The sequence below is a fragment of the Heteronotia binoei genome, chromosome 4, assembly GCF_032191835.1.
Source record: "Heteronotia binoei isolate CCM8104 ecotype False Entrance Well chromosome 4, APGP_CSIRO_Hbin_v1, whole genome shotgun sequence".
NCBI classification, from domain to species: Eukaryota; Metazoa; Chordata; class Lepidosauria; order Squamata; family Gekkonidae; genus Heteronotia; species Heteronotia binoei.
Window position 1 is genome coordinate 101,491,485 of NC_083226.1, and position 24,123 is coordinate 101,515,607.

Here is a 24,123-nt window from a genome sequence, read left to right on the forward strand (position 1 = left end):
TTGCAGGGTTTTCTGAGATTAAATTTATTTTAAATACAAGCATAATTTTAATTTATAGTTTGGGATGAATTATAAATGCATGAATCACTATAATAACACATTTTTCTGTGAATCTAAGAATAGTGAACGTTCTGAAGGTTCCTTGGAGCATTTTATGGGACAAATGTCTTTGTTTTACTTACTTGCTCTTTATCTGAGAACAGAGTTTTAAGTCATGAAATGTACATGTGCAACTTATAGAAAAGTATATTTTAAGACAATGATTTTCCACCAGAAGGATATTTCATGATAATTAAAATTGTCTACATAAACACCTTTAGCACACAGTTTTTAATTTAGGCAAAGGCAAGACTGACAGTTGTCATGTGCTCTCCTGCTGATTTGGAGTCACTTGAATGCTGGGATATTGTCATGCAAGAAAGTTTGTTTCTTGTCTCTGTGGGTTGCTCACATTGGATTAAAAACTGAAGTTACCATCTTGAGAATTCCAGTTTTTGTCTTCTAAGAATCAAATATTTGATATTTGATATTCTGTATTTAGCATTTGAAGAGGGCTCATTTCTTGGCTGGTCCAAGTAATTGATCCTTATGTAGTGGCAGCTATATATGAGATATTCCTGAGCCATCCTCTTTACAAAGATTAGCAATTTGAATGTGTTATGTAGCTGAGTAACATTTGTACAATGCCACTTTGAATGGTACTCACTAAACAGAATTTGTAATCTAAATTCCTAAAGAAGTATCTAGCAGGTATCACTTACTTGCTTCTTGATATATCAGGCCGTTTATTTTACTGTATGGTAACTCAACCAGATCTTGCCATCCAAACAGGTTGGAAACGCAATTCATTGACTCCTAGGACAACTACTTTCCCTTGTCCTGGATGCCGGCATGATATAGAACTGGGAGAGCGTGGCATCAATGGCCTCTTTCGCAACTTCACCTTGGAAACGATAGTGGAACGATACAGGCAGGCAGCAAGGGCGGCAACAGCTATTATGTGTGATCTGTGTAAATCCCCACCACAAGAATCCACAAAGAGCTGCATGGATTGTAGCGCAAGTTACTGCAATGAATGCTTCAAAATACATCATCCCTGGGGAACTTTGAAAGCCCAGCATGAATATGTGGGACCAACTACCAACTTCAGGCCGAAGGTAAGTATCTTGTAGTACCAGCATTTCTGTTTAGTGTGTGTATAACTTGTGTGTGAACTGTTGCAGAGAATTTTCCCCCCAAAATTTCTTGTTCAGTTCCTAACTATCTATTGCTTAGCTTTTGACATGTTGCTACGAGGACTTTTTTTTTTTTGAGCAGGAGCACACAGGAATGCAGTTCTCGCTGGCTTGGCACCAGGGCCTGTGGCCTAATATGCAAATGAGTTCCTGCTGGGCTTTTTTTTAACAAAATAAGCCCTGGTTACTACAGTGGTTGAGGAATGAGCCCTTATGTATGCACATACCTCCTATGTTTGTAGGGTATATTTTGGAGAGTGTTGTGTTTTATATACTTACATGTCAAAGTAGAATTTGGGTGTAAACACAGTTCTGAATTTGTTATACTCTGAAAATAGTACAAAGCTAGCACTCTTGAAATAGTCTGGGCTGGCTTTAAACTATTTTTACATTCAGATGTTACAAACACATTAAGATCTAGAGTAGCTCAAGTTTCCTTTTAGACAGGATTATTCATATAGATTGAAGTTGCAGTTTTATTTATTTTGGTGCTTGTTTATTTAGCATTAACAGATTATGACATTTATAGTGTTTGAATGTGACTATGGACTTCAAAAATGTTTAGTATCTTTTTGCTGTGTTTTACTTCTAGTTTCAATTTAGAAGTATGTTGCATGGGAAACATTACAAGTTAAAGTAAATTGAAATAAAATATCCATCTTGACACTGTAATTACAAGGCAACATAGCATTGATTGCCTTGTGCTTTATCTATCTATTTATGACAGTTTAAATATTGTTCATCGCTTTGTTAGGACTGTAATACTTCATTATAATTACATATGCTAAAGTATGCATGCTTGTATTTGAAGCATTATAAAACAGTAGTTTTTTTATTTACGTACCTGAAATGTAAATAGTTGCATTATACTTGTCCAAGTGTTGTGTGAATTACTGAGGAATGGCCTCTGTGAAATAAACTTTGAAGTGGCAATCATACTGACTGTGGCTCTGCTGCGAAGCTTGTGGTATATCTGAAGAGAAGAAAACAATTTTTTTAAAAGAGAGAGAGAGAGAGAGAGAGAGAGAAATCATCAATAGGGTACAGTAATTTAAGACTACCTGAATTCTTCTGATAGCTTCAGGAGCTGTGAACAAAAAAAATCAATGTGCAAATCTGATAATGCATTTTCAAACTATTTCAAAATGATTGAGAAGATTTTTTGCCTTTTCACAATCTTTGAAAAGGGCTTGTGGAAACACTAGTATGGACAAACTTATAAAAGCACTGAGCTAGTATTGTGTTATCATCATACACATAGCATATTAATTGGTCACGTTTAAACAGTAAATGTGTGTGTACACATTAAGTGCTGTCAGGGTGCTTCTGACTTAAAGTGACGATGAATTAATGTCCCATGAAACAATCTATTGTTAATGGCCAATCATTTCCTCAGAAAGCACTTTCCTGAGGGCACCTTCTTTGCAGGGGGGGGAAAGACCCTGTAAATCCAATTAGGCCCCATGAATCCAATCCTCACCAAATTTAGAGGGCAGATAGAAGAGAATCAGCTGGAGATCCCCTGTGAGTTTGGTGTCTCTGGCTTGCATAGGATCCAATCTATACACTCCTGAACCTATGCCTATCAAAATAACTGCAGTTCAGGAGGTTCCCCCCGTTATTTTAAAGTTTGGCAAACATTTAGACTGAGCAAACACTGGCATTGGCTAGAAACGTGCCCATTCACAAACTGGCACAAACAGCTGGAATGTTCATGGAAAGTTCATGCTGGCTGACCTTCCACAAACTTCACTTTGCGAACCATTAACTGGCCAAAATTCATAATGAATTTTCCTTTGTGAGCCAATTCATGCCCATCTCTAATGATAAGGTGCCATAACAAGGTGAATATGCCATGTGATGAAGAGATGAACACACCTTCTGGCTGCCTGTCTCATTACTGGGTTATGTTGGGTTTCTTACCAACTCAAAACCAGTTCACTCTTACATTTCTAGTTGCTTGATGATGAAAGGAAATCCCAAAATTCTAATGGATGCTGCCACGCAATAGTATCTTAATTTTTAAATTTTCCTTCTACTGTCTTCATTGACATTGTTTTTACAATAGCAGGACTGTGGATGTCCTTTCCTCTATTTTAATTTAATGTCAGAAATGACCCATACGGAGGAGGCGAGTGGGAATGAGAATTGTTCCCCTGTAGGTCTCTGTCTAATGAAGCTGGAAATTAAAATTTGCCAAGCAGTATATGTTAGCCTATGTAGTTTAGTAAAACAAACAAGGCTATTGGCTTTCACTGTTTTATTGAGGCTGTATTTCAGTTTCATTTCCCAGATGGTTAGTAACCTGTTTCTAGTTTCCAACACAAAAATAATTGTGGTTGCTCTTTTTTTAAAAAAACAACACAACTTTCTGAATTCAGTTTTCTGTGCATTCAGAAAAGCTGCCCTGTTGTTTAGAAAACCTTTTAATGGTGTATGATGTGACAACAGGAGATTTGACCTTCCCCCATGGGTGGAATTGCCCACCAGTGGTGCAAGTAGCTCTTCAGACCTACACCTATAACTGTGAATAACATAACCAAAGGTTGTGCCTGCTCTTGGAAAGGACAGAATCCTAAATGAGATAGTAATAATAGGATAAATTCACATTTGCCAAACTTCCGGAGGACAATTATTTTAAATGGTTATTTGCAGCTATTAAAACAACCAGATGGGATCCTGTAATTGCTGCTAATCCCCTTAAGTGAATCAACCTTATAACGTTAAGTTTGAGGCTGTGTGGATTTGCTATTGAAATTTAACGATAACATCTTCCAACTCAGTGTTCTGGCTAATTATAGAAATTCACTGTAAGGGTTAATGTAATCAATTAAAAAAAAAAACCCTTGTAGCACTGAAAAAGATCTGGATTAAACAGCAAGTACCCTTCTGTTAAGAAAAATACATTTTTTTAAGGAAAATAATATATTTTTGTGACATTTAATGTTTCCATTTTTCTCCAATGAGATACCTGCCTAAGGACTGTTCTGTGCAGCTTCTTTTGTAAAATAAAAATATATCGAAGCAGGTCATTGTAACTTGATGAGAGGCAAAGGCATATCAACAATTTAACTAGATAGTTTCCATATAAAAGTCTTAGAACTAATGAAGAAAATGTGTTGCCTTAGACAATTACTCCTTGGACTTAATGTAAGACACTAATGGAAAAGATGCTTTCTCATCTTGCTGTTCTGCTTGCAGTCCCACTATACATGAAGTTGTAATTTTTAGGTTATTTTCAGATGAGAAGTGATTGCTTTTTTAAAAAGCTATCCTGGTTTTTCCTTGGACTTGTATGCTCCCCCCAAGTCACACATACTGTATATCTTATTGTGAAGTACATCTTCATGGCTTGTTGCTATACTAGGAAGTTCTGTTGATATTCTGTTGTCACTTGAGAATCTTGGCCTTGCCTGAAATTAAAGCCCATGTGGCTGATTTTTCAGGGCCAAATTACACATCTGGAATTTGAATCAAATCAATGGCATGCTAGTTTATATAATGAACAAGCTAACTTCAGAATGTTATTAAAATATGTGAATTTTACCAAGAAGAATCAGATACTTTTCTGTTAGTTCTAGTGAGTCACTAACTAGACAGAATTTATTTATAGAGTTGAATGGTTATAGAACATAGCTGGTTTCTTTGATGAAAATATCTTTTTGTCATTTTCAAATCCCACCCCTCTTGTGTTTACAGATTTTGAAAGCTGATCAACGATATTACTTGATCTTTTCTATGCTTTTGAGTAGCTCTCCCCACCTCAAAAAATTAATAGGATGGAACTTAGAGATGTTTTTTGCCTACAACTCCCATCAGCCCCAGCCAGCATGGCCAATGGCTGGGGCTGATGGGAGTTGTAGGCAAAAACATCTGGAGAGCTACCGTTGGCCACCCCTGGCTTATATGATTTTTAAAGATAATATTTGCTTGCATTTATTACAAAGTAGTTATGGTTCAGTGTCTTTATTTTGTTAAAATAAATTTAATAAATAATACTGTTTGTATATGGTTATATCCTGTGGTTATGTTCCTCTAATGGCAGAGCCTGCTGCTGGTAGGAGTGTGTTCTGCTGGTGGGGGGGTGTTTGCTGTTAACAGAATGGAACTTTAGGATCCAGATTGTAGTCTGTAAAATCTGAGTATGTTAATAAGAACATAAGAGAAGCCAATGGCCCATCCAGTCCAACACTCTGTGTCACACAGTGGCCAAAAAACCAGGTGCCATCAGGAAGTCCACCAGTGGAGCCAGTAGAACCCCTCCCACTGTTGCCCCCCCCCCCAAGCACCAAGAATACAGAGCATCACTGCTCCAGACAGAGAGTTCCATCAATACGCTGTGGCTAATATCCACTGATGGACCTATGTTCCATATGTTTATCCAATCCCCTTTTGAAGCTGTCTGTGCTTGTAGCCACTACCACCTCCTGTGGCCAGTGAATTCACCCTTTGAGTGAAGAAGTACTTCCTTTTATCCATTCTAACTCGACTGCTCAGCAATTTCATTGAGTGCCCATGAGTTCTTGTATTGTGAGAAAAGTTCTTCTTTCTCAGCCTTCTCTATCCCATGCATAATCTTGTAAACCTGTCATATCATCACCCCTCTGTTGGCGTTTCTCCAAGCTAAAGAGCCCCAAGCGTTTTAACCTTTCCTCATAGGGAAAGTGTTCCAAACCTTTAATCATTCTAGTTGCCCTTTTCTGCACTTTTTCCACTGCTATAATATCTTTTTTGAGGTGTGGTGATAAGAATTGTACACAGTACTCCAAATGAGACCGAACCATCGATTTATGCAGGGGCATTATGATACTGGCTGATTTGTTTTCAATTCCCTTCCTAATAATTCCCAGCATAGCATTGCTCTTTTTTATTGCAGTTGCACACTGTCTCGACATTTTCTGTGAGTTATCTACCATGACCCCAAGATCTCTCTCTTGGTCAGTCTCTGCCAGTTCACACCCCATCAACTTGCATTTATAGTTAGGATTTTGGCCCCAATGTGCATTACTTTACACTTGGCCACATTGAACCTCATTTGCCATGTTGACGCCCACTTGCCCAGCCTTGACAGATCCCTTTGGAGTGCCTCACAATCCTCTCTGGTTCTCACCACCCTGTAATCCGCAAACTTAACCACTTCACTGCTTACTCTCAACTCCAAATAATTAATGAACAAGTTAAAAAGCATCAGACGCAGTACTGAGCCCTGTGGCACCCCACTGCTTACCATCCTCCACTGAGAAAATTGCCCATTTATACTCACTCTCTATTAATTAGCCAGTTTTTGATCCACAAGAGGACTTGTCCTTTTAGCCCATGACTCTTGAACTTACTGAGGAGCCTTTGATGAGGAATTTTATCAGAAGCTTTCTGGAGGTCAAGGTAAACAACATCTGTTGGGTCCCCTTTGTCCACATGTTTGTTCACCCCCTCAAAGAACCCTTAACAGGTTAGTGAGACAAGATCTTCCCTTACAGAACCCATGCTGAGTCTTCCTTAATAACTTTTGTTCATCAGTGTGCCTAATTCTGTCTTTAATAACAGTTTCCACCAACTTCCCTGGTATTGAAGTCAGACTGACAGGCCTATAATTTCCCAGATCTCCTCTGGAACCCTTTCTAAAGATGGGAGTGACATTTGCAACTTTCCAATCCTCAGGAATGGAGGCAGATTTCAATGAAAGATTACATATTTTTGTCAGGAAATCCACAAGTTCACCTTTGAGTTCATTCAGATCTCTTGGATGTATGCCATCTTGGCCTGGTGACTTATCAATTTTTAAATTGTCTATCAGTCATAGGACCTCCTCTCTCATCACATCAATCTCACTCAGGTCTTTCAACACCCTTCCCAAAATCAGTGGTTCTGGAGTGGGCAAACACTTATCTTCCACAGTGAAGACGGAGGCAAAAGATGCATTCAGCTTCTCAGCCATTTCCCTATCCTCCTTCAGTAATCCTTTTACTCCTTGGTCATCCAAGGGCCCCACTGCCTCCTTGGCTGGTTTTCTGTTTCTAATGTATTTGAAGAAATGTTTATTGTTGGTCTATATGTTTTTTGCAATATGCTCCTCATAGTTCCTTTTAACCTGTCTGATCACAGACTTACATTTGATTTGCCACAGCCTATGTTTCCTTTTATAAACCTCAGTGGGACTAGCTTTCCACAGCTTAAAGGAATCCTTCTTACCTTTTACAGCTTCCGTTACTTTGTTTGTTAACTCTGCAAGCCTTTTCTATACCTATTTGTGCCTTTCCGGGCTTGTGATATATATTTTATCTGACTTTCTAAGCTTGTAGTTTTAAATAGCCTCAAGCTTCCCCAAGGGTTTTGACCCTATTTACCCTTCCTCTTCACATGCCTCCTCATCTCAGAGAATGTACCCCTTTTGAAGTTTAAAGTGGTTATGTTGGTCTTTTTGGGCAACTTCCTATTTATACAAATGGTGAAATCAACATTATGCTCACTGCTCCCAAGCAGTGCAATCACTTTTACATCTCTCATCAGGTTTTGGGCATTACTTAGGACCAAGTTTAGTATCACCTTACCCCTGGTAGGTTCTGTGACCATCTGCTCCATAGTGCAGTCATTGAGAGTGTCTAGAAACTCAATCTCTTTCTCCCATCCGGAACACATATTGACCCAATCAATGTGCACGTAGTTAAAATTACCTATTATGACACAGTTTTTACATTTAGCTGCTGTCTTTCATTCTTTCATCATTTTATAATCATCCTCTACCTTTTGATGTGGTGGGTGATAACAAACTCCCAGAGTTAAGCATCCTTTTGGGCCCACTATTTCGACCCAAAGCATAATACAGGCAATAGTAAAACCAGTAAACAAGTACTCATATTTCTTGACAGTTCTTGAAGTATATTTATATTCTTTTTTTCTTTGTCAGATTTTGATGTGTCCTGAACATGAAATGGAGAGAGTAAATATGTATTGTGAAATATGCAGAAGGCCTGTTTGTCATCTTTGTAAACTGGGTGGCACACATGCAAATCACAGAGTGACTACCATGAGCAGTGCCTACAAAACACTCAAAGTAAGTATTTGGAATAGTCCATTTTTTAAAAATCTGGCTGGAAATGGGAAAAAAATATTTGCAGCCCCAGCCCCTAGGAGAGGGGAGGGGGCAGCAATGGTAAGGGATCCCTCCTCCTCCAAGTAGAAAACCATCATTCTTAAACTTTTGGAATAAAATGGCCACAGCTTTATTGGTTAAGCTGTAAAAAGCCTTGGCACAGCAGGCAAAGATGAACATGAATATAGATCTGTGATCTAAATTTGCTTTTACACCAAGAAGCTGGGGCCCTGATTCACCTGCAGGTACCATTTGCAGTCCCATGTGGGTGGGAAGAGCCAGAGGAGACTATGGCGGCCATAGCTGGCCACACTGAGAAAGTCAGAATGAACCACGCAGGCAGCTGGGGGCCTGGTAGCTGCAAGAGCACAAAAATCAAGCCTACCTTCCCTCAGGTAGGCCTATAATAGGTCTGAATTGGGCCATGGGGAGAGGGGAGAGGCCATCAGGAGAGAATAATGTGCTGTACATCTGGCCATTTCACCTGACCATGCAGGATTATATTTCTTGGTGTAAAAGCAAACTTAGATCTGTATTCACATTCATCTTTGCCAATACAAGTGATATTTGTTTAAACTGTGCGTAGGGTTGCCTTCTCAGGCTTTGTTCTTGGGCCTCAACTGGAGGCAAAGCATCCTTTGGATAGATGAGATATTTGTGCCAAGGAGTGTCTCTGAAAAAAGATACTATGCAGTCAGTAGCTGATCACTTCCATTGCTGCTGTGGTTGGACACAATGTCACCAGAGATGATGTGGTGGTGATGAGGATGTGAGGGGTAGTCACAGAATTATTGGCTTTGTATGGGATGGTTGCACAGGTTATCAGTGGTAGAAGCTCATAGGATCAGCACTGGCTGTGGCCCTTCAAATATACTGGTCAAACTTTGGTCATATCCAAGCATTTGTTCTTTCCTTGTGAGATTTTGGCTGTGAGCAGCAGACCCTTTCTCCTCATAGTCTCATAGAAACTTTTGAAAATTCTTATTAATTTATGGAAGTGTTTGCCATGAGGCAGGGCAGGACTGCTGTTTGAGGAACATAAGAAGAGTCCTGCTGGATCAGACCAGTGGTCCTTCTAGTCCAGCATCCTATCTCACACAGTGGCCAACCAGTTCCTCTGGAAGGCCAGCAACAGGGCATAGAGCCTGTAACCTTCCCCTGATGTTGCCTCCTGTCACTGAGATTCAGTGCTTTACTACCTCTTAATGTGGAGATACTGCTCAGTCACCAGGTCTAGTAGCCACTGATAGACCTGTTCTCCATGAATCTATCTAACCCCCTTTTAAAACTATCTGTGACCAACACTACATCCTCCGGCAGTGAATTCCACATTGTAATCACTCTCTACAAAGGCCTAAAGTCCCTTAGGCGCTTGTAATCAGTTGCACTGCACTTTCAATCCTGGCTGTATTTTTGAAATAGTCATGGCAACTTTGTTCTGAGTGCTTTAGAGTTAAAAGGGTTTCTGTGGGCTTTAACAGTAAATAAATAAATAAATACAGTGGGTTGGATCCTGTTAAAGAGATCTGAGCAGGCAAGGAGGAGGATTTTTGCGGATTCACCTCCCCGCCCGCCCCTCAGACAGCATGGAAGCCCTTCATACTGCTTCTGGGGTTCCCTCATCCCCAGGAGTGGCAGAGGGGGAGGGGAGGCAGGGAAGGCTTGTTCCCATGCATAGAAGTCCTGCTATGCTCAGGGATTTTTGATGAGTACTGATCCATTTAATTATTTTATTGAATATTGTCAACCCTAAGTATGACTTGTAAAATTCTCAGGGTTTTTACTCATAAATCATCTATGTTTTAACTATATTTGAGCATATGCCAGTTGATAAAGGTTTTTCTGTCACATTTGATGGAACATACACTTCAAATACTTGATAGTTTTTATGTATGAAATATATTGTATTCTAGAATAGGTGGTTTTGATGGAAGGAGTTCAGAGTTAGTACTCTGAGGCTCAAAATGCACATTATGTGTGACACAAGCCAGGTCATGGATATCTGACTCTGCTTTGCTTACATGTTCATGCTAAACTTTAAAAACCTCTCAGTTGCTCCATGCAGCTCTGAACACTGCGAGGAGGAAGGATGAACTTCAGTCTTCCCTCCAGTGCTGCTTTTGCCAGCAGAAATGGCCTGGGGTTGGGCATGTATGCCCCTTCCTTGGCCTTTATGAGTCCAGAACACAAAAGCTGGTGTTGTGTATCTTTCTTGTGATGGCAGAAAGACCTTTAAGGATTGTGTGAGGATTGAGAGAAGAACTGTAAGGGTTGAGAGAAGAACTAGGGAAGATGACTTCTTATTTCAAAAAACGTTTTCTTACCTGTGTTACCTGCACAGTTTTAGCTCCAAAACTATTGCTGGACTGGTGATCCATAAATGACATAGTGACTCATGGAATGGGACATGTTCCCTGTTGATTTATAAAGTCTATTGCAAAAGTTGTGAAGCACAGAGCATTGGAATTCTTATGTCTAGATTAACGTAAAATGTATAAATACAGTTTATTTTTTTCTCATCAGTATTTCTTATATTTATAATAGGAGAAGCTTTCAAAGGATATAGACTACCTCATTAGTAAGGAGAGCCAAGTAAAAAGCCAGATTACAGAACTTGGTCTTTTAATGAAAGAAACAGAGGTAAGAATTTGCTTACTGACACAGCCAAATTGCTTTACGACACAGCTGTTATTTTTAAAACTAAATATTAATAGTAATTTCTGCAAGATAGCTAGGTTGGGTGTTGCATTTTGTTGACCATCTGGCATGATCAATATAATGACCTAGATAATTCCAAGTGGGCAGCTGTGTTGGTCTGAAGCAGTAGAACAAAGCAGGAATCAAGTTGCATGTTTAAGACCAACCAATTTTTATTCAGAACATAAGCTTTCGTGTGCTCTCTTAAGCACACTTCATCAGACGAGGGGATCAGGTATTGTGAGTTGAAATACAAGCAGTCTGGCAAACTAACTGGTCACATAAAACAGTGTGGCTAGGCCATTTGGTCTGGATAGCCATAAAAGATAATAAAATTCTCTGCCAAATGGTGTTTCTGCAAATCTAGGTGAATCACAAAAGGACATGTATATCCAACTTGTAGTCCACCCAATCAACTTATCAACATCAATCTATACATATTAAACATCATTCTAGTCTGCCATTAGAAAACAAGAATACATGAAATGAAAATGGGTTAAGTATATGTAATAAGATAAATAGCCAATATCCCTTATTTGAGTATGTCAATATAAAACATTATTCTGATACACTATTATAAAAGAGAAATACATTGGAATACTGTGGATGTATAGCTATACTCACTGAGAATGAGTTTAGCATATGTAATGAGATAAAAAACCAATGTCCCTGTTCAGACTTGAGAGGTGTTTGTTCCAAGTTTCATAATAGATAATGAAATTTAAAAATCTAGTTTTGTCTTGAACGAAAGTGGCTATCACTAACATATTTAGTTATACATTTTGGATTGTCATAAATATTAAGTCATTTGTCATTTTGAGAGGCACATTGAACATGAAATTGTACACTTGAATTGCTGTAAAGAGCTAGCCTTCTGTAATGATGAAGCAAAATATGTAAACTTTGTTCTTAGTATGGGTTAGTATGGTTTCTGTCTTCAGATGTCTCACAACTGTTTTGAGAAACTCACAATTTCATCTTAACACAGAAACACCTCTTGGTGAATTTTGTAATATCTGAATTGCCAAGAGCAACTCTACATTCAGGCTAGGACACTTTCTTCATTTTTAATGAGGTGTAAATTAAGCTGGACTGACTGCTGTCCCCCTGTAGCTTAGAGAGTAAAATATCTGAGGCTGCAATCCTTTACAAAAGCCCCGTTGAACTTGGTGAGACCTGCTTCTAAGTAAGCATGAATAGCATCAAGCTGAAAATATTATTTGCACCAAACAGTGAGATTTCCTATTTCATTGATCTGGTAGTTAATTAAGAAAATTGTTTTCATGACAGTAAGCATTCATTTATAGTGGAGGGACAGGCAATGTCCAACACGTGTGCCAAACAGTAGCATGCCAGCCATTTTCCTTGTTCTCCACCCAAGCAGCTGAGGTGTGCTACTGAGGAACCAGCAGCACTGCTGGGGCAGGCATCATGGGAGAAGACTACAAGCCAGGCTTGTACTAATGGGGCTCAACCTGCCCCCTGTATATCTAGACAGATATAACTCCATTTTCCCCTTCCCCTCCACTGATTGGTACACCAGCATCCTCAAAAGGCATCAAAAGGCACTATATTATTTGATTGCAGTCCAGGAATGTTGCCTACCCTGATATGTATAAATAAGCTTGTGTTTATTTTTAAATAGTGCAATGGTGAAAGAGCTAAAGAAGAAGCATCAAGCAGTTTTGATAAGCTGTTTGATGTTTTAGAAGAAAGGAGAGCAACTGCACTCAGGGCTATTGAAGCTTCCAAAATCCTAAGACTGGAGAAACTGCAGTCTCAAATAGAAGAATATCAGGGACTTCTAGAAAATAATGGCCTTGTGGGATATGCCCAAGAAGTTCTGAAAGAAACAGACCAGTCTTGCTTTGTTCAGACAGCAAAACAGCTCCATGACAGGTATGTGATTTGTCTTCTCACATAGCTTTAGTTATTCTTCAAAATATGCCTAATATTAACTATGGCTTTGATGCAAAGTATGTGTGTATATTCTATGGTTTTCCTGATCCCTCTCTCCCTAGCTATTTCTGAAAGTCATGGTACCCTCTGTAATGATCTTCAGTGCACTAAGAGTAGCTGCAGCTGGGAAGGGGAAATTGATACCCTGTAATGCATTAGTGGAAATGCTTTCTGCTCATCCATAGGTGCATGGGATTCAGCCATTTGTGGAACTATTAGCTGATTATGGAATTATTGCCTTGACCTAGCTAGCCCAGGCAAGCCTGATCTCATCAGATCTTGGAAGCTAAGCAGGGCTGATTCTGACAAGTTACTTGGATAAGTGACCTCCTTGGAATACCAGCACTTGGGAGGCGGGGTCAGGCTTTATTCAGCCACTTCTCTGAATATTCTCCATGTCCCCTTGGGGTCAGTCACCAGAGGTCGCCATGACTTTCAGGTGTGCACACACAAATGCATGCACATAAAACAAATCAAAAAGATTATGGAACTCTTGTGTAGCTTATTCATTCTAATGAGAGTTTCTATGTGGCCATGATTAGAATAACCTTCAGATTCTTAATTCAGTTTAACAGTGCAGTTTTAAGTAGAGTTAAACCCTTCCTTCTAATCCTGTTGACTTTAAAGCACTTAGAAGGGTATAAGTCTGTTTAAGATTGACTTGCAAAGTGCTCAGCTGGCAGTGGTTTCTATTTAAAAAGACACATTTTGGAAATAATTACAGAGTGAGTAAAATGAAAGGGTGATGTATTTGAGAACTTTACCATTTTGAAAACTCTTTTCTGATTCTCTAAAATCCTGTGTGTATATCTGGTGAATAAAAATTTTCCATATACAGAATTCAGAAAGCTACTGAATCTCTGAAGAGCTTCAGACCTGCAGCACAAGCTTCTTTTGAAGATTTTGTTGTTGATGTAACAAAACAGCAGGAGGCTCTTACAGACTTGTCTTTCCATTCAAGTGGTAAGTTTACTAGGAAGGACTTCCCCTCACCCTGCACTTTCCAAACAGATTTGCTCTCAGATTCGTTGTTTGCCATTCTTCAAACATCTATATAATTTATGGGAATATCATAATACTAATGACATACAGAGGCATAATTAAGAATTGGGAAAGTTTGAAGGAAAGCAGATCCTGGGTATCTGAGAAGTAGACTGTGTTTCATGATCAGACCAACCACAATGTGTCAAGAGGGATAACCACATTGGTCTGCAGTGGAAGAGCTAGATTCAAGTCCTGTAGCACCTTAAGAGATCAGGGTATAAGGTTTAGAGAGTCAAAGCTCCCTTAATTAGATGTATGCATGCACAGTTGCTATGCGTGTTGGAGGCTGTTTTTCCTTGTCTTGATGAGCTGATGTCATGTAGACTGGTGATGTGACTCCAAGAGAACAGAAAAGTATTTTCATTATTTTCAGAGCCTTCTTACAAGGTGGAAGAGAAATGGCATGAACAGCGCTGCTGTTGGGGATTGACAACTTAGGGTAAACTGTAGCAGTTTTTTCATTTTGTGAAATAACAGGAACTTCCCCTATAATATATTTAGGATGGTTATGCTTTTATTAATCCTACTAAATAATTCACCTATTTTTTGCACTCTAAAACTGTTCTTATATGTTTAATTTAGGTGTTGATATTCCAGAGATCAATGAAGAACAGAGCAAAATGTATAATAAAGCTTTGATCTGTTGGGATCATCCACAGAGAGCAGGTTCAGCTGACACCTACATACTTGAATACCGTAAAGTTAATAAAGAAGAGGCAAACCCAGCATGGCAAGAGACTGAAGTTTTCAGCAAGAGCAAAGTAATCTCTGACCTTGACACTAATAGCAGCTATGCTTTCAGAGTCAGAGGATATAAAGGATCTATCTGTAGCCCTTGGAGCAGGGAAGTTATCTTGCACACTCCACCAGCTCCAGGTACAGTAAGTCATTTAATCAATTTCTGAACCGCTAATGCTGGAAGGTTACAGTTCTTTTTAAAAAGCACAAGCAAGGAGTACATAAGGACTTGTGGGATCACTTCATTTTCCTCTGTATGCCCTTCCTGGTATCCCATTATTTCCTCCTGGGAGCCCTCATATTCTCCTTCCTTTTCCTGCTTCCTTCCTATTTGCCAGCCAATCTTTCCCCCACATCCCAGACTTCAGTTTTATTTGCTTAATTTATACCCCACCTTTCTCTCAAATGAGGACCCAAAGCAGCTTACATCATTCTTCTCTCCATTTTATCCTTACCACAACCCTGCCAGGTAGGTTAGGCTGAGAATGTGTGACTGGCCGCAGGTCTCCCACTGAGCTTCCACAGCAGTAAGGTGATTCTGATCGGGATCTCCCAAGTCCTAGTTCAGTACTGTAGTCATTACACTTGTTTTTTGGAGAGCCGGTTTGGTGTAGTGGTTAAGTGTGCGGACTCTTATCTGGGAGAACCGGGTTTGATTCCCCACTCCTCCACTTGCACCTGCTAGCATGGCCTTGGGTCAGCCATAGCTGTGGCAGAGGTTGTCCTTGAAAGGGCAGCTGCTGTGAGAGCCCTCTCCAGCCCCAACCACCTCACAGGGTGTCTGTTGTGGGGGAGGAAGGTAAAGGAGCTTGTGAGCCGCTCTGAGACTCTTCGGAGTGGAGGGCGGGATATAAATCCAATATCTTCTTCTTCTTCTTATGTGGTGGCTGCTGTTGAATAGTAGTCAGAAGCTAAGTCCTGGGTGAGTCATGCAAGTCGTAGTCTCCAGTGGTTGCTGCTAGGCCTGACCCTAATGAGTCTTTTGACAGAGGACAAAATAGCCCCGAAAAGTGTCCTCCCCCTGCCTTTTGCTGACAACCAAGGCTATATGGCTTGATGACTAGCAATACTGTTCCTTTTTTTAAAGGTACAGACACTGCTTTTATTATTTTGGTTTTGTTTGTTTTTAACTCTCGTATGTATTTTATTTTAGAGTTCAGATATGTCTGCAAGCTTGGGGCTTTTCACAAGTTTGTAGAAAGATTTGTTCATGGCTCCAGTTTCCAGATTTAAGTATCCATGGTGGGACCACACTGAGGATTAGATATATTTATACTTCTCTGTGTACATGTGCTAAGGATACGCTTTTTCTGCCCTCTTTCATATCAACCTCAAGTCCTAGACATAAGACCAAATTAGTTGTTCTTACCACACACCTGAAATACATAGAGACTTAGTAGGTTTTTAAGGGGAGTTCCCAGAGAACTAGGAAAACCATCAACAATTTCTCTCTCTGCCCTTTGCTATCTGGACCTGAGGCAAGAGTTGTCATTGAGTGGGTGTCCTTGGTTGATCATTAGAGAAGACTATCACTAGCTGTATTTAGCCTCAGAATGTTTATAGAGTTTTTTAAATAGATTAAAGCAAACAACTGGAATTGTATCCTAAAGAGAATTGGAAGGTAGCACAGAAATCAGATCATTAGTTCATTGTGCTCCTGGTGATTCAGCCTTTGTTAAAGAATGAGCTATTGCTTTCTATGCTAGTCAAGACTTCTGAATAGTTTTCAAAGCAATTGCCATGCATCAGCCTAAAAGTGTCGGGGGCATGAAAGGTAGTCGCCAGGTCTTCATCACATAAATTTGTAGCCTTTTCACCATAGAGAGTTGAAGTAAAGTGATCTTGGCTTCTGGCTGGAGATCGAAAAGCATTCCATTTAAGACGAAGGAAGGTGGGGTATAAATGAAGTAAAGGTGGCAGCAGGGGTGACGGAAAAAAGGTTGAGTGGTTGGTGCATGGGAAGACAAGCAAGGAAAGGGGAAGAGAGTATATGGGGACTGCCAGGAGGAAGGATAGAATAAATATTTGAAAAGGCGATATGGGGGGGAAATGAGGTTATCCCCATTCAAGTTCTTACAGGTTCCTTGCTTATGTCCGCCTGGAGGACTTCAGCACCTGGGGAGCATGGAGAGGATCTCTGTCCCCTCCATGCCCGCTGAGCTGTCGACTGGTGGAGCTGACCTGGCCCAGGTTTGAAGAGGTGCTTGCACTTTAAACATTATTGTCATCATCAAAGCACTTTAACTACCAGCACTTTATTCCCATTACCACCTAACCTAAATGACTTATTGCTGATTATGAGCTATTTATGTTTTACCAGCTAAATTTAACTGAACCTATCATATTAGTGGTTGGTTGAAGTTGGGGTGAAATAATCTGGGGGAATTAAATTCAGGCTTAATTTATTATTATTGAATTAATTAGCTATTAAGAAAACTGATTAATATTGACTGATTAAATTAGGAGTGCAAATTAGGAAGTAGGGGGGATTTAGAATTTAACTAGCTTTAAGGGATAATTTGATTAGCTAATTGATCAGTGGATTAGATTAAGGGGTTTTAGAATTAATCAGTCATTTAGGGGAGGTTAAATTGGCAGGGTTGATAGAGTGATGGGGGGGGTGGGACTCCTAGTTAGCAAGGGCAGTGGTGGCAGAGACCAGAACTGGAATACAGGATTATAACAGGGCATCCTACATTAGTTTGAGGTGACTGTGGAGACCAGTGGGGTGGGATGACTGGCCTGGGGATTCCAGTACTCCTGGGGAGGGGAAGATATGACGGTGGGAACAGATATAAATGTAACGAAAGGCGGTGGAGACGTGTGGGTACTCGGCCCCCTTCCAGTCTGTGTCCCATCCCAATGGTGACAGGGGGTGGGGCCAGGTTGAATTACTTGCCTCCATCACTGGTGTTATGCAATGCCAGGCCCATAAATAAGAAGACCTCAATCCTTCGGGATTTCCTGAGTGAACAGGATATGGACCTGGCATGCGTGACTGAGACCTGGGTACATGATGGGGAGACGGTAGCCCTCTCCCAAGTAGCCCCCCCAGGATACTCAGTCTTTCACCAGTCACGGACTAGTAGGCGGGGGGGAGGAGTGGCACTATTCATATGGGAGGCTTACTCCTTCCGGGCTCTGCCGACTCCAGAGATCGACGACATTGAATGTGCAGGTCTGAAGTGGGATGTAGGAGAGGGTTTGGTGATCTAGGTTTTTAAAAAAGTTTTATTGATTTAAACTACTACAGGACAGCAGCACTGCAGATTATACATAAAAGAGAGGGAAAAGCAAGAAACGGGAACATACAGAATGGGAAAAACAGAAACCAGAAACCAGTACGAATATATCAATTATAACTCCAGCTCTCAATATAATATAATGTTTCTACCTACAAGTATAAACATCTCCATTAAATGATACCTACCTTTCTTCTTTTACCAGGACAAAGAGAAAAAAAAAGAATGGTTCTTTTAGTAAACTAGTAAAGCATTGTACAACTAAACAATTCTTCTTAAACACAAATATACCTGTCTCATCCTTTAATTTTACTAAATTAACTTGCAGTTATGACAAGCACAAATTAGATTATTAGTTTAACCAAAAGCCTAACCACAGAAGCACATGAATATCTTTCCTCTATTCATATGAAATTGCATAACATATCTCAAATATAGTCAAATACTATATAAAATGTTTCTCCTGCAAGCATGTTAAATCAATTCTACCAAATTACCAAATTGTTCAAATTCCCCTTTGAGGGTGGGTCTCTGAAACCATTGTGTTATCTAACTTCTACCATAAAACCTATTTTCACCCCTTAGCAACAATCTCTCTGAAAAGGCAGACTACCAATATTTACCTATTCACCAGGGAGAAAAGCAGAATAAAGAGAACAAAACATAAAAAACCCAAATTCCGAAGTCTTTCTTCCCCAGAATTAAAAACTTTTAAGTTCCTTTAGTTTCTACATCCAAGTTATATCCAAGGCAGCCCATTTGTCCATAGCTTATCTTCTAATGTCATCTTACATTCCTTAGTCCAAGTTCCTTATTCAGCCGTTCACCAAAGCAGAAAAAAAGCTCCAAAAATCTTTTTACAGATTGTTTTCCAACACCAGATTAGACAATTGAAATGCAGTTTTCTTCTTCTCGACATGGCCCGCCTCCTCAACCACCAAAGAAAGAGTTCTTCGCCATATCCCCTTCTCCAGTTGATCTTGTTGACGGTCAGCATCCAGTGAAGAATTTAAAATGCGTCAGACGTGGCCATTTTCTTTTCCCTTTGTTTGTTTCGCATAATCACCATTTCCCCTTCTGTTTTCACTGCCACTGATTCACTCTTATTAATGCAGGGCTCCTATAGAGTTGCCCTTTCGTTAGCTGTTAAATCCTCTTTGCTCAAATAGTTAGCTGTAAACATGAAGTAATCCTTAAGAAGCTGCTTAAGTGAAATAAAATCCTCCTTTAAAGATCTGAAATCTGCACTGGTAACTTTTCCATGTGCCATTTCATTAAATGATGCCATTTTAAAACTCAAATTGTGCATAAACTCAGTCTCTCAAATCAGATTATTTTTCACTTCTCTCTTGTAGATTCTTGTTCTACAGCAACTTTAACAGAAATTGTTAAGAGACATTCTGTCAGCCTCAGACAGATAAAGGAGAACTCTCTGTGTTTCCCTTTTATAGTCAGATCATTTTGCAAATTCTTGATAATCTTTGTGCTATATGTCCAATTAAGGTCCGGGTCAACTTTAGTGTTTATATTCAAGTCAGTTTGAATAATTAAGACTGCTCATCATGTTGCGAGGCCTTTTGAAGTAATCCGTGAGCTAGTCTATTGACGGTATGTTAAATGGCCCATCAAGGGGTAGAGTTGAAGAAGATAAAACACCTACTTGTTAGGCAGAGCTGTCATTTTAGATGTGGAGAAATGTTGCTTTAAAAAGCGTACTGTAGAAAAGGAAAGCGGAAGCATTCGGGAGTCTTTCTTTCTCTGCTGATTCAGTATTCAAAGCCGCAGAGTCTCAGGGGCTGTTGCCTTTAGCCCCCTCCCACCCGTGGAATTCCCATGCCAAAGAGAAGGATCAACAAGCACTCTCTTTGGGGGTATCACTTCAGTGACACCCCTCCAACGATAAGAATCAGAATTGCTGTGGAGAGCATCCTCAGGCAACTCTGAAGCCAAGATGACGGATCCTGGATGTCAGGTTTGGCGATCTGGCTGGTGTACCAATCGCCTAACACACCAGCCAGCGCCTTATCGTCCCTGATGGAGGCCGCAACAGGCTGGGCGTTGGAACACCCAAGGCTTTTAATCCTAGGCGATTTCAGCGTCCATGCTGATGATGAGAACTCCAATTGGGCGACGGATCTAGTGTCATCCATGGCTATGCTAGGACTCTTCTCAATTTGTAGCTACACCCACACATCAGGCCGGGCACATGCTGGATTTGATCTTTGCGTTGGGGGTTACAGTGACCCGAATTGCTGCTGATGCAGTGCCAAGGTTGGACCACTATGTCCTGAAGGCCCATATGGATGTACCACCCCAAACCCGTTTAGGTGACGAGTGCATTTTAACTCGCCCAAGGAACCTAATGGACCCAATAAGATTCCAGAGGGAACTGCAGGATCCCTGGCCCCCTGGCGACTCGCTTGATGACATGGTTAAGCTATGGCAAAATCAACTCACCATGGCCATTAATGAGATCACTCCTCAGCGCCCTCTGTGTCCCCGTTCAAAGATGGCACTGTGGTACAACATGGATCTGCGATTGATGAAATAGAGGCTCAGACAACTGGAGAGGCAGTGGCGGTGGACTCACGATGAAGCAACCAGAACATCTTATAGAGAGTATATGAGATCCTATGAGATGGCAGTCAAAGCCACAAAAAAAGTTTACTTTGCGGCCAAGATTGCATTACGCCCGGCCCAATTATTTAGTATCATTTGGACTCTTACAACTCTTACAAGGCAGACCAAATCATAGGGAATCGGAGATTGGCTGTGAGGCCTTTGCAACATTTTTCATGGATAAAGTCTTGTTGCTCCGCCGCAACCTCCCTGCCACAATTGAAACAGTAAGTGAGCTCAAGGCTCCGTGCCTGTTTTCTGGATCAGCCCTAGACAGTTTTACAACACTCAGCTTGGAGGAAGTTGACAGAATCCTTGCAACTGTACGCTGAACAATTTGGAGAGCCAGTCTGGTGTAGTGGTTAAGTGTGCGGACTCTTATCTGGGAGAACCTGGTTTGATTCCCCACTCCTCCACTTGCACCTGCTGGAATGGCCTTGGGTCAGCCATAGCTCTGGCAGAGGTTGTCCTTGAAAGGGCAGCTGCTGTGAGAGCCCTCTCTAGCCCCACCCACCTCACAGGGTGTCTGTTGTGGGGGAGGAAGGTAAAGGAGCTTGTGAGCCGCTCCGAGACTCTTCGGAGTGGAGGGCGGGATATAAATCCAATATCTTCTTCTTCTTTGTGATTTGGACCCTTGCCCATCCTGGCTGATTAAAGCATGCCAAATGAAGCTTCAGTATCCTGTGCGGGATATTGTAAATAGGTCCCTTTCGGATGGGCTTCTTCCAAAGAGGTCTCAAACTTACCCTTTTTGGGTAAAATTATCGAGAGGGCAGTAGTGCTGCAGTTGCAGAGCTTTCTGGAGGACGCTTCCGTTCTGGACCCACACCAGTCTGGCTTTTGTCCGGGCCATCGGACGGAAACAGTGCTGGTTGCCTTAGTGGATGATCTTCAGCAACAACTGGATCGAGGCGGGTCAGCAGTACTGTTGTTGTTGGATCTGTTGGCGGCGTTCGACATGGTTGACCACCAGTTGCTGGTTCACTGCCTCACCAACGCAGGGATCCAGGGGTTGACTTTGCAATGGCTTTCCTCTGTGGTCGGGGACAAAGGGTGGCGATCGGGGGACAATCGTCCCAGAGACATGTGCTTAATTGTGGGGTGCCTCAGCGGGCAGTTCTCTTCCTGATGCTGTTTAATATCTATATGCGCCCCCTTGCCCAGATTGTCCGGAGATTTGGACTGGGTTGCCATCAGTACGCTGATGACACCCAGCTCTATCTGCTGATGGATGGCCGGCCTGCCTCTGCCCCAGAAAATCTGGTCCTGTCGCTACAAGCCGTGGCAGGGTGGCTCAGGTTGAGTCATCTGAAGCTGACGAAGACAGCAGTCCTTTGTCTGAGCCGCGGTGGCCTGGGAAGGGAAATCCCTTTACCAGCCTTCGATGGGACGCCACTGATATCGGCGCCCAAAGTCAAGAGCTTGGGGGTGCTACTGGAGTCCACATTGGCTATGGAGGCCCAGATAGCAGCCACTGCGAGATCCGCCTTTTTCCAGCTTAGGCGGGCAAGATAGTTGGTCCCTTTCCTAGAGCACAGCAACTTAGGAACAGTGATTCATGCAATGGTCACCTCAAGACTAGACTGCTGTAATGCCCTCTACATGGGGCTGCCCATATCCCAAATCCGGAAGCTGCAGCTGGTGCAGAATGCAGCAGCCAGGCTGCTATTGGGTCTCTCTATTCGGGACCATATACAGCCGGGGCTGCGGAGATTGCACTGGCTGCCAATAGTATTCCGGATTCGCTACAGGGTGCTAGTCATTACCTTTAAAGCTTTATATGGCCGAGGACCTGCCTACCTTAGGGACTGTCTCTCCACACATATTCCCCAGAGGGTACTTAGATCTGGATCACAAAATCTATTAGCAATCCCCGGGCCGAGGGAGGCGAGATTGAAGGCTACTAGAGAAAGATCCTTCTCTATTGCAGCCCCCCACTGGTGGAACCAACTCCCAGACGATGTTAGAGCCTTGCAGGACCTTGCCCAGTTCCGCAAGGCCTGCAAAACATCGTTATTTCGAATGACCTTCAACCAAAGTACATAAATGTCCAACACCACTGAATGTATGGCATCAATTTTAGCACCAAAACTGTTGTTTTAAAATTATATTAATAATTTCAAACTGTAAACTGTTTTAACTTCTTAATTGATTTATTATTGTAATTGTTTTTATTGTTTTATTGTTGATATTACAGTGTTGTTAGCCGCCCTGAGCCTGCTTCGGCAGGGAGAGCGGGATATAAATACATTAAATAAATAAATAAATAAATGTTTACTAATTGCTGTATATTTAAGGAAATGTATATCCTTTGATACTACTCTTTCAATCTGAGAAGCTCCTTCCTCTTGCTAGTTAGTAATGCAGCAGAGAAGTCATGGTTACAGTAAAGTATTGTAGTGGTAGTATCTGAGAATGCTTGGTAGTCTGTTATGTAAAGTTTTGTGTACAGTCAACCAAAACCTGTAATATTTTGCTATCTGATCCCCCCCCCCTTAAGAATTGAATTATAGCTGAGTATTAAATGTCATTCTAACATGCACACCTATTTTTTCAGTTTTCAGTTTTCTTTTTGATGACAAATGTGGCTATAACAGTGAGCATCTCCTGCTGAATGCAAGGAGGAATGCTGTGGAAAACAGGGCTGGGTTCCCTCTGCTTTTGGGAGCTGAACGTATCCAAGCAGGCTGCTATACTACCTTAGACTACATTGTTGGAGACACTGGCATTGTGAAAGGAAAACATTTTTGGGCTTTCCATGTGGAGCCCTATTCCTACCTTGTGAAAGTAGGAGTAGCATCTGACTCAAAGATCCAAGAATGGTTTAACAATTCTCGTGATCTTACTAGTCCAAGGTAAGTAATACTATTGTTTTCATTGAATGTTATTTTCTAATATCAGAAGTCTTTGAGAACAAAATAGTTTTGAACTCCTTGGCACCAGGGCCATAGCCACAAAGAGCCTCTGGGTGCCCCACCCCCAACTTCTTGCAGAGGCCCCCTAACTCAGGACCCCTGAGCCGAGCAGGATAGCGAGAGGCTATGAGAAACAGGAAGATTGGGCCTGCCAGCTCCACCTCTCCCCTCCCATTCAGCCTAGCAGGATGGAAGAGCTAGTGGTGGTGGGTCTCCATGTTTCTTACAGCCCCACCTCTCTCTTCTCTCCTACTCAGCAAGTAGGATGGGAGAACAAGAAGCAGTGGGTCTCCATGCTTCTCACAGCCCAATGAGAAGCAGGAAGTCACGGCTTGCCAGCCCTGCTTTTTTGGGGTGGGGGCTTTAAAATTTTTTAGAGTGCCCCCCCCCCCAATTTTTAAAAAGCCCTATACCTAAAAAATCTTGGATACTCCCCTGCTGGGCACTAGTTTAGTTTACATTAACTGAATGCTGTGATTGAAGCAGTATATCCAGATATTGGCATGGGACCAGAAACCATATAAATGCTTCCACAGACTTAAGGAAGCTTTTGATTTGTATGTCTGAAACTGCAACCCCTATGC

General features: G+C 41.3%; 1 protein-coding gene across 4 annotated transcripts in view; it reads left to right on the top strand.

The window, feature by feature from the left end:
* The window catches only part of TRIM36 (tripartite motif containing 36), a 71,309-nt gene that overhangs the window by 35,405 nt on the left and 11,781 nt on the right, over positions 1-24,123 (top strand). For all 4 annotated transcript variants that reach the window (XM_060235585.1, XM_060235586.1, XM_060235587.1 and 1 more), the window contains 7 exons: positions 832-1,157; positions 8,140-8,286; positions 10,870-10,965; positions 12,668-12,921; positions 13,820-13,944; positions 14,608-14,901; positions 23,182-23,479. In XM_060235585.1, the coding sequence (XP_060091568.1) occupies positions 832-1,157; positions 8,140-8,286; positions 10,870-10,965; positions 12,668-12,921; positions 13,820-13,944; positions 14,608-14,901; positions 23,182-23,479 (1,540 nt within the window). The remainder of the gene's footprint in view (positions 1-831; positions 1,158-8,139; positions 8,287-10,869; positions 10,966-12,667; positions 12,922-13,819; positions 13,945-14,607; positions 14,902-23,181; positions 23,480-24,123) is intronic.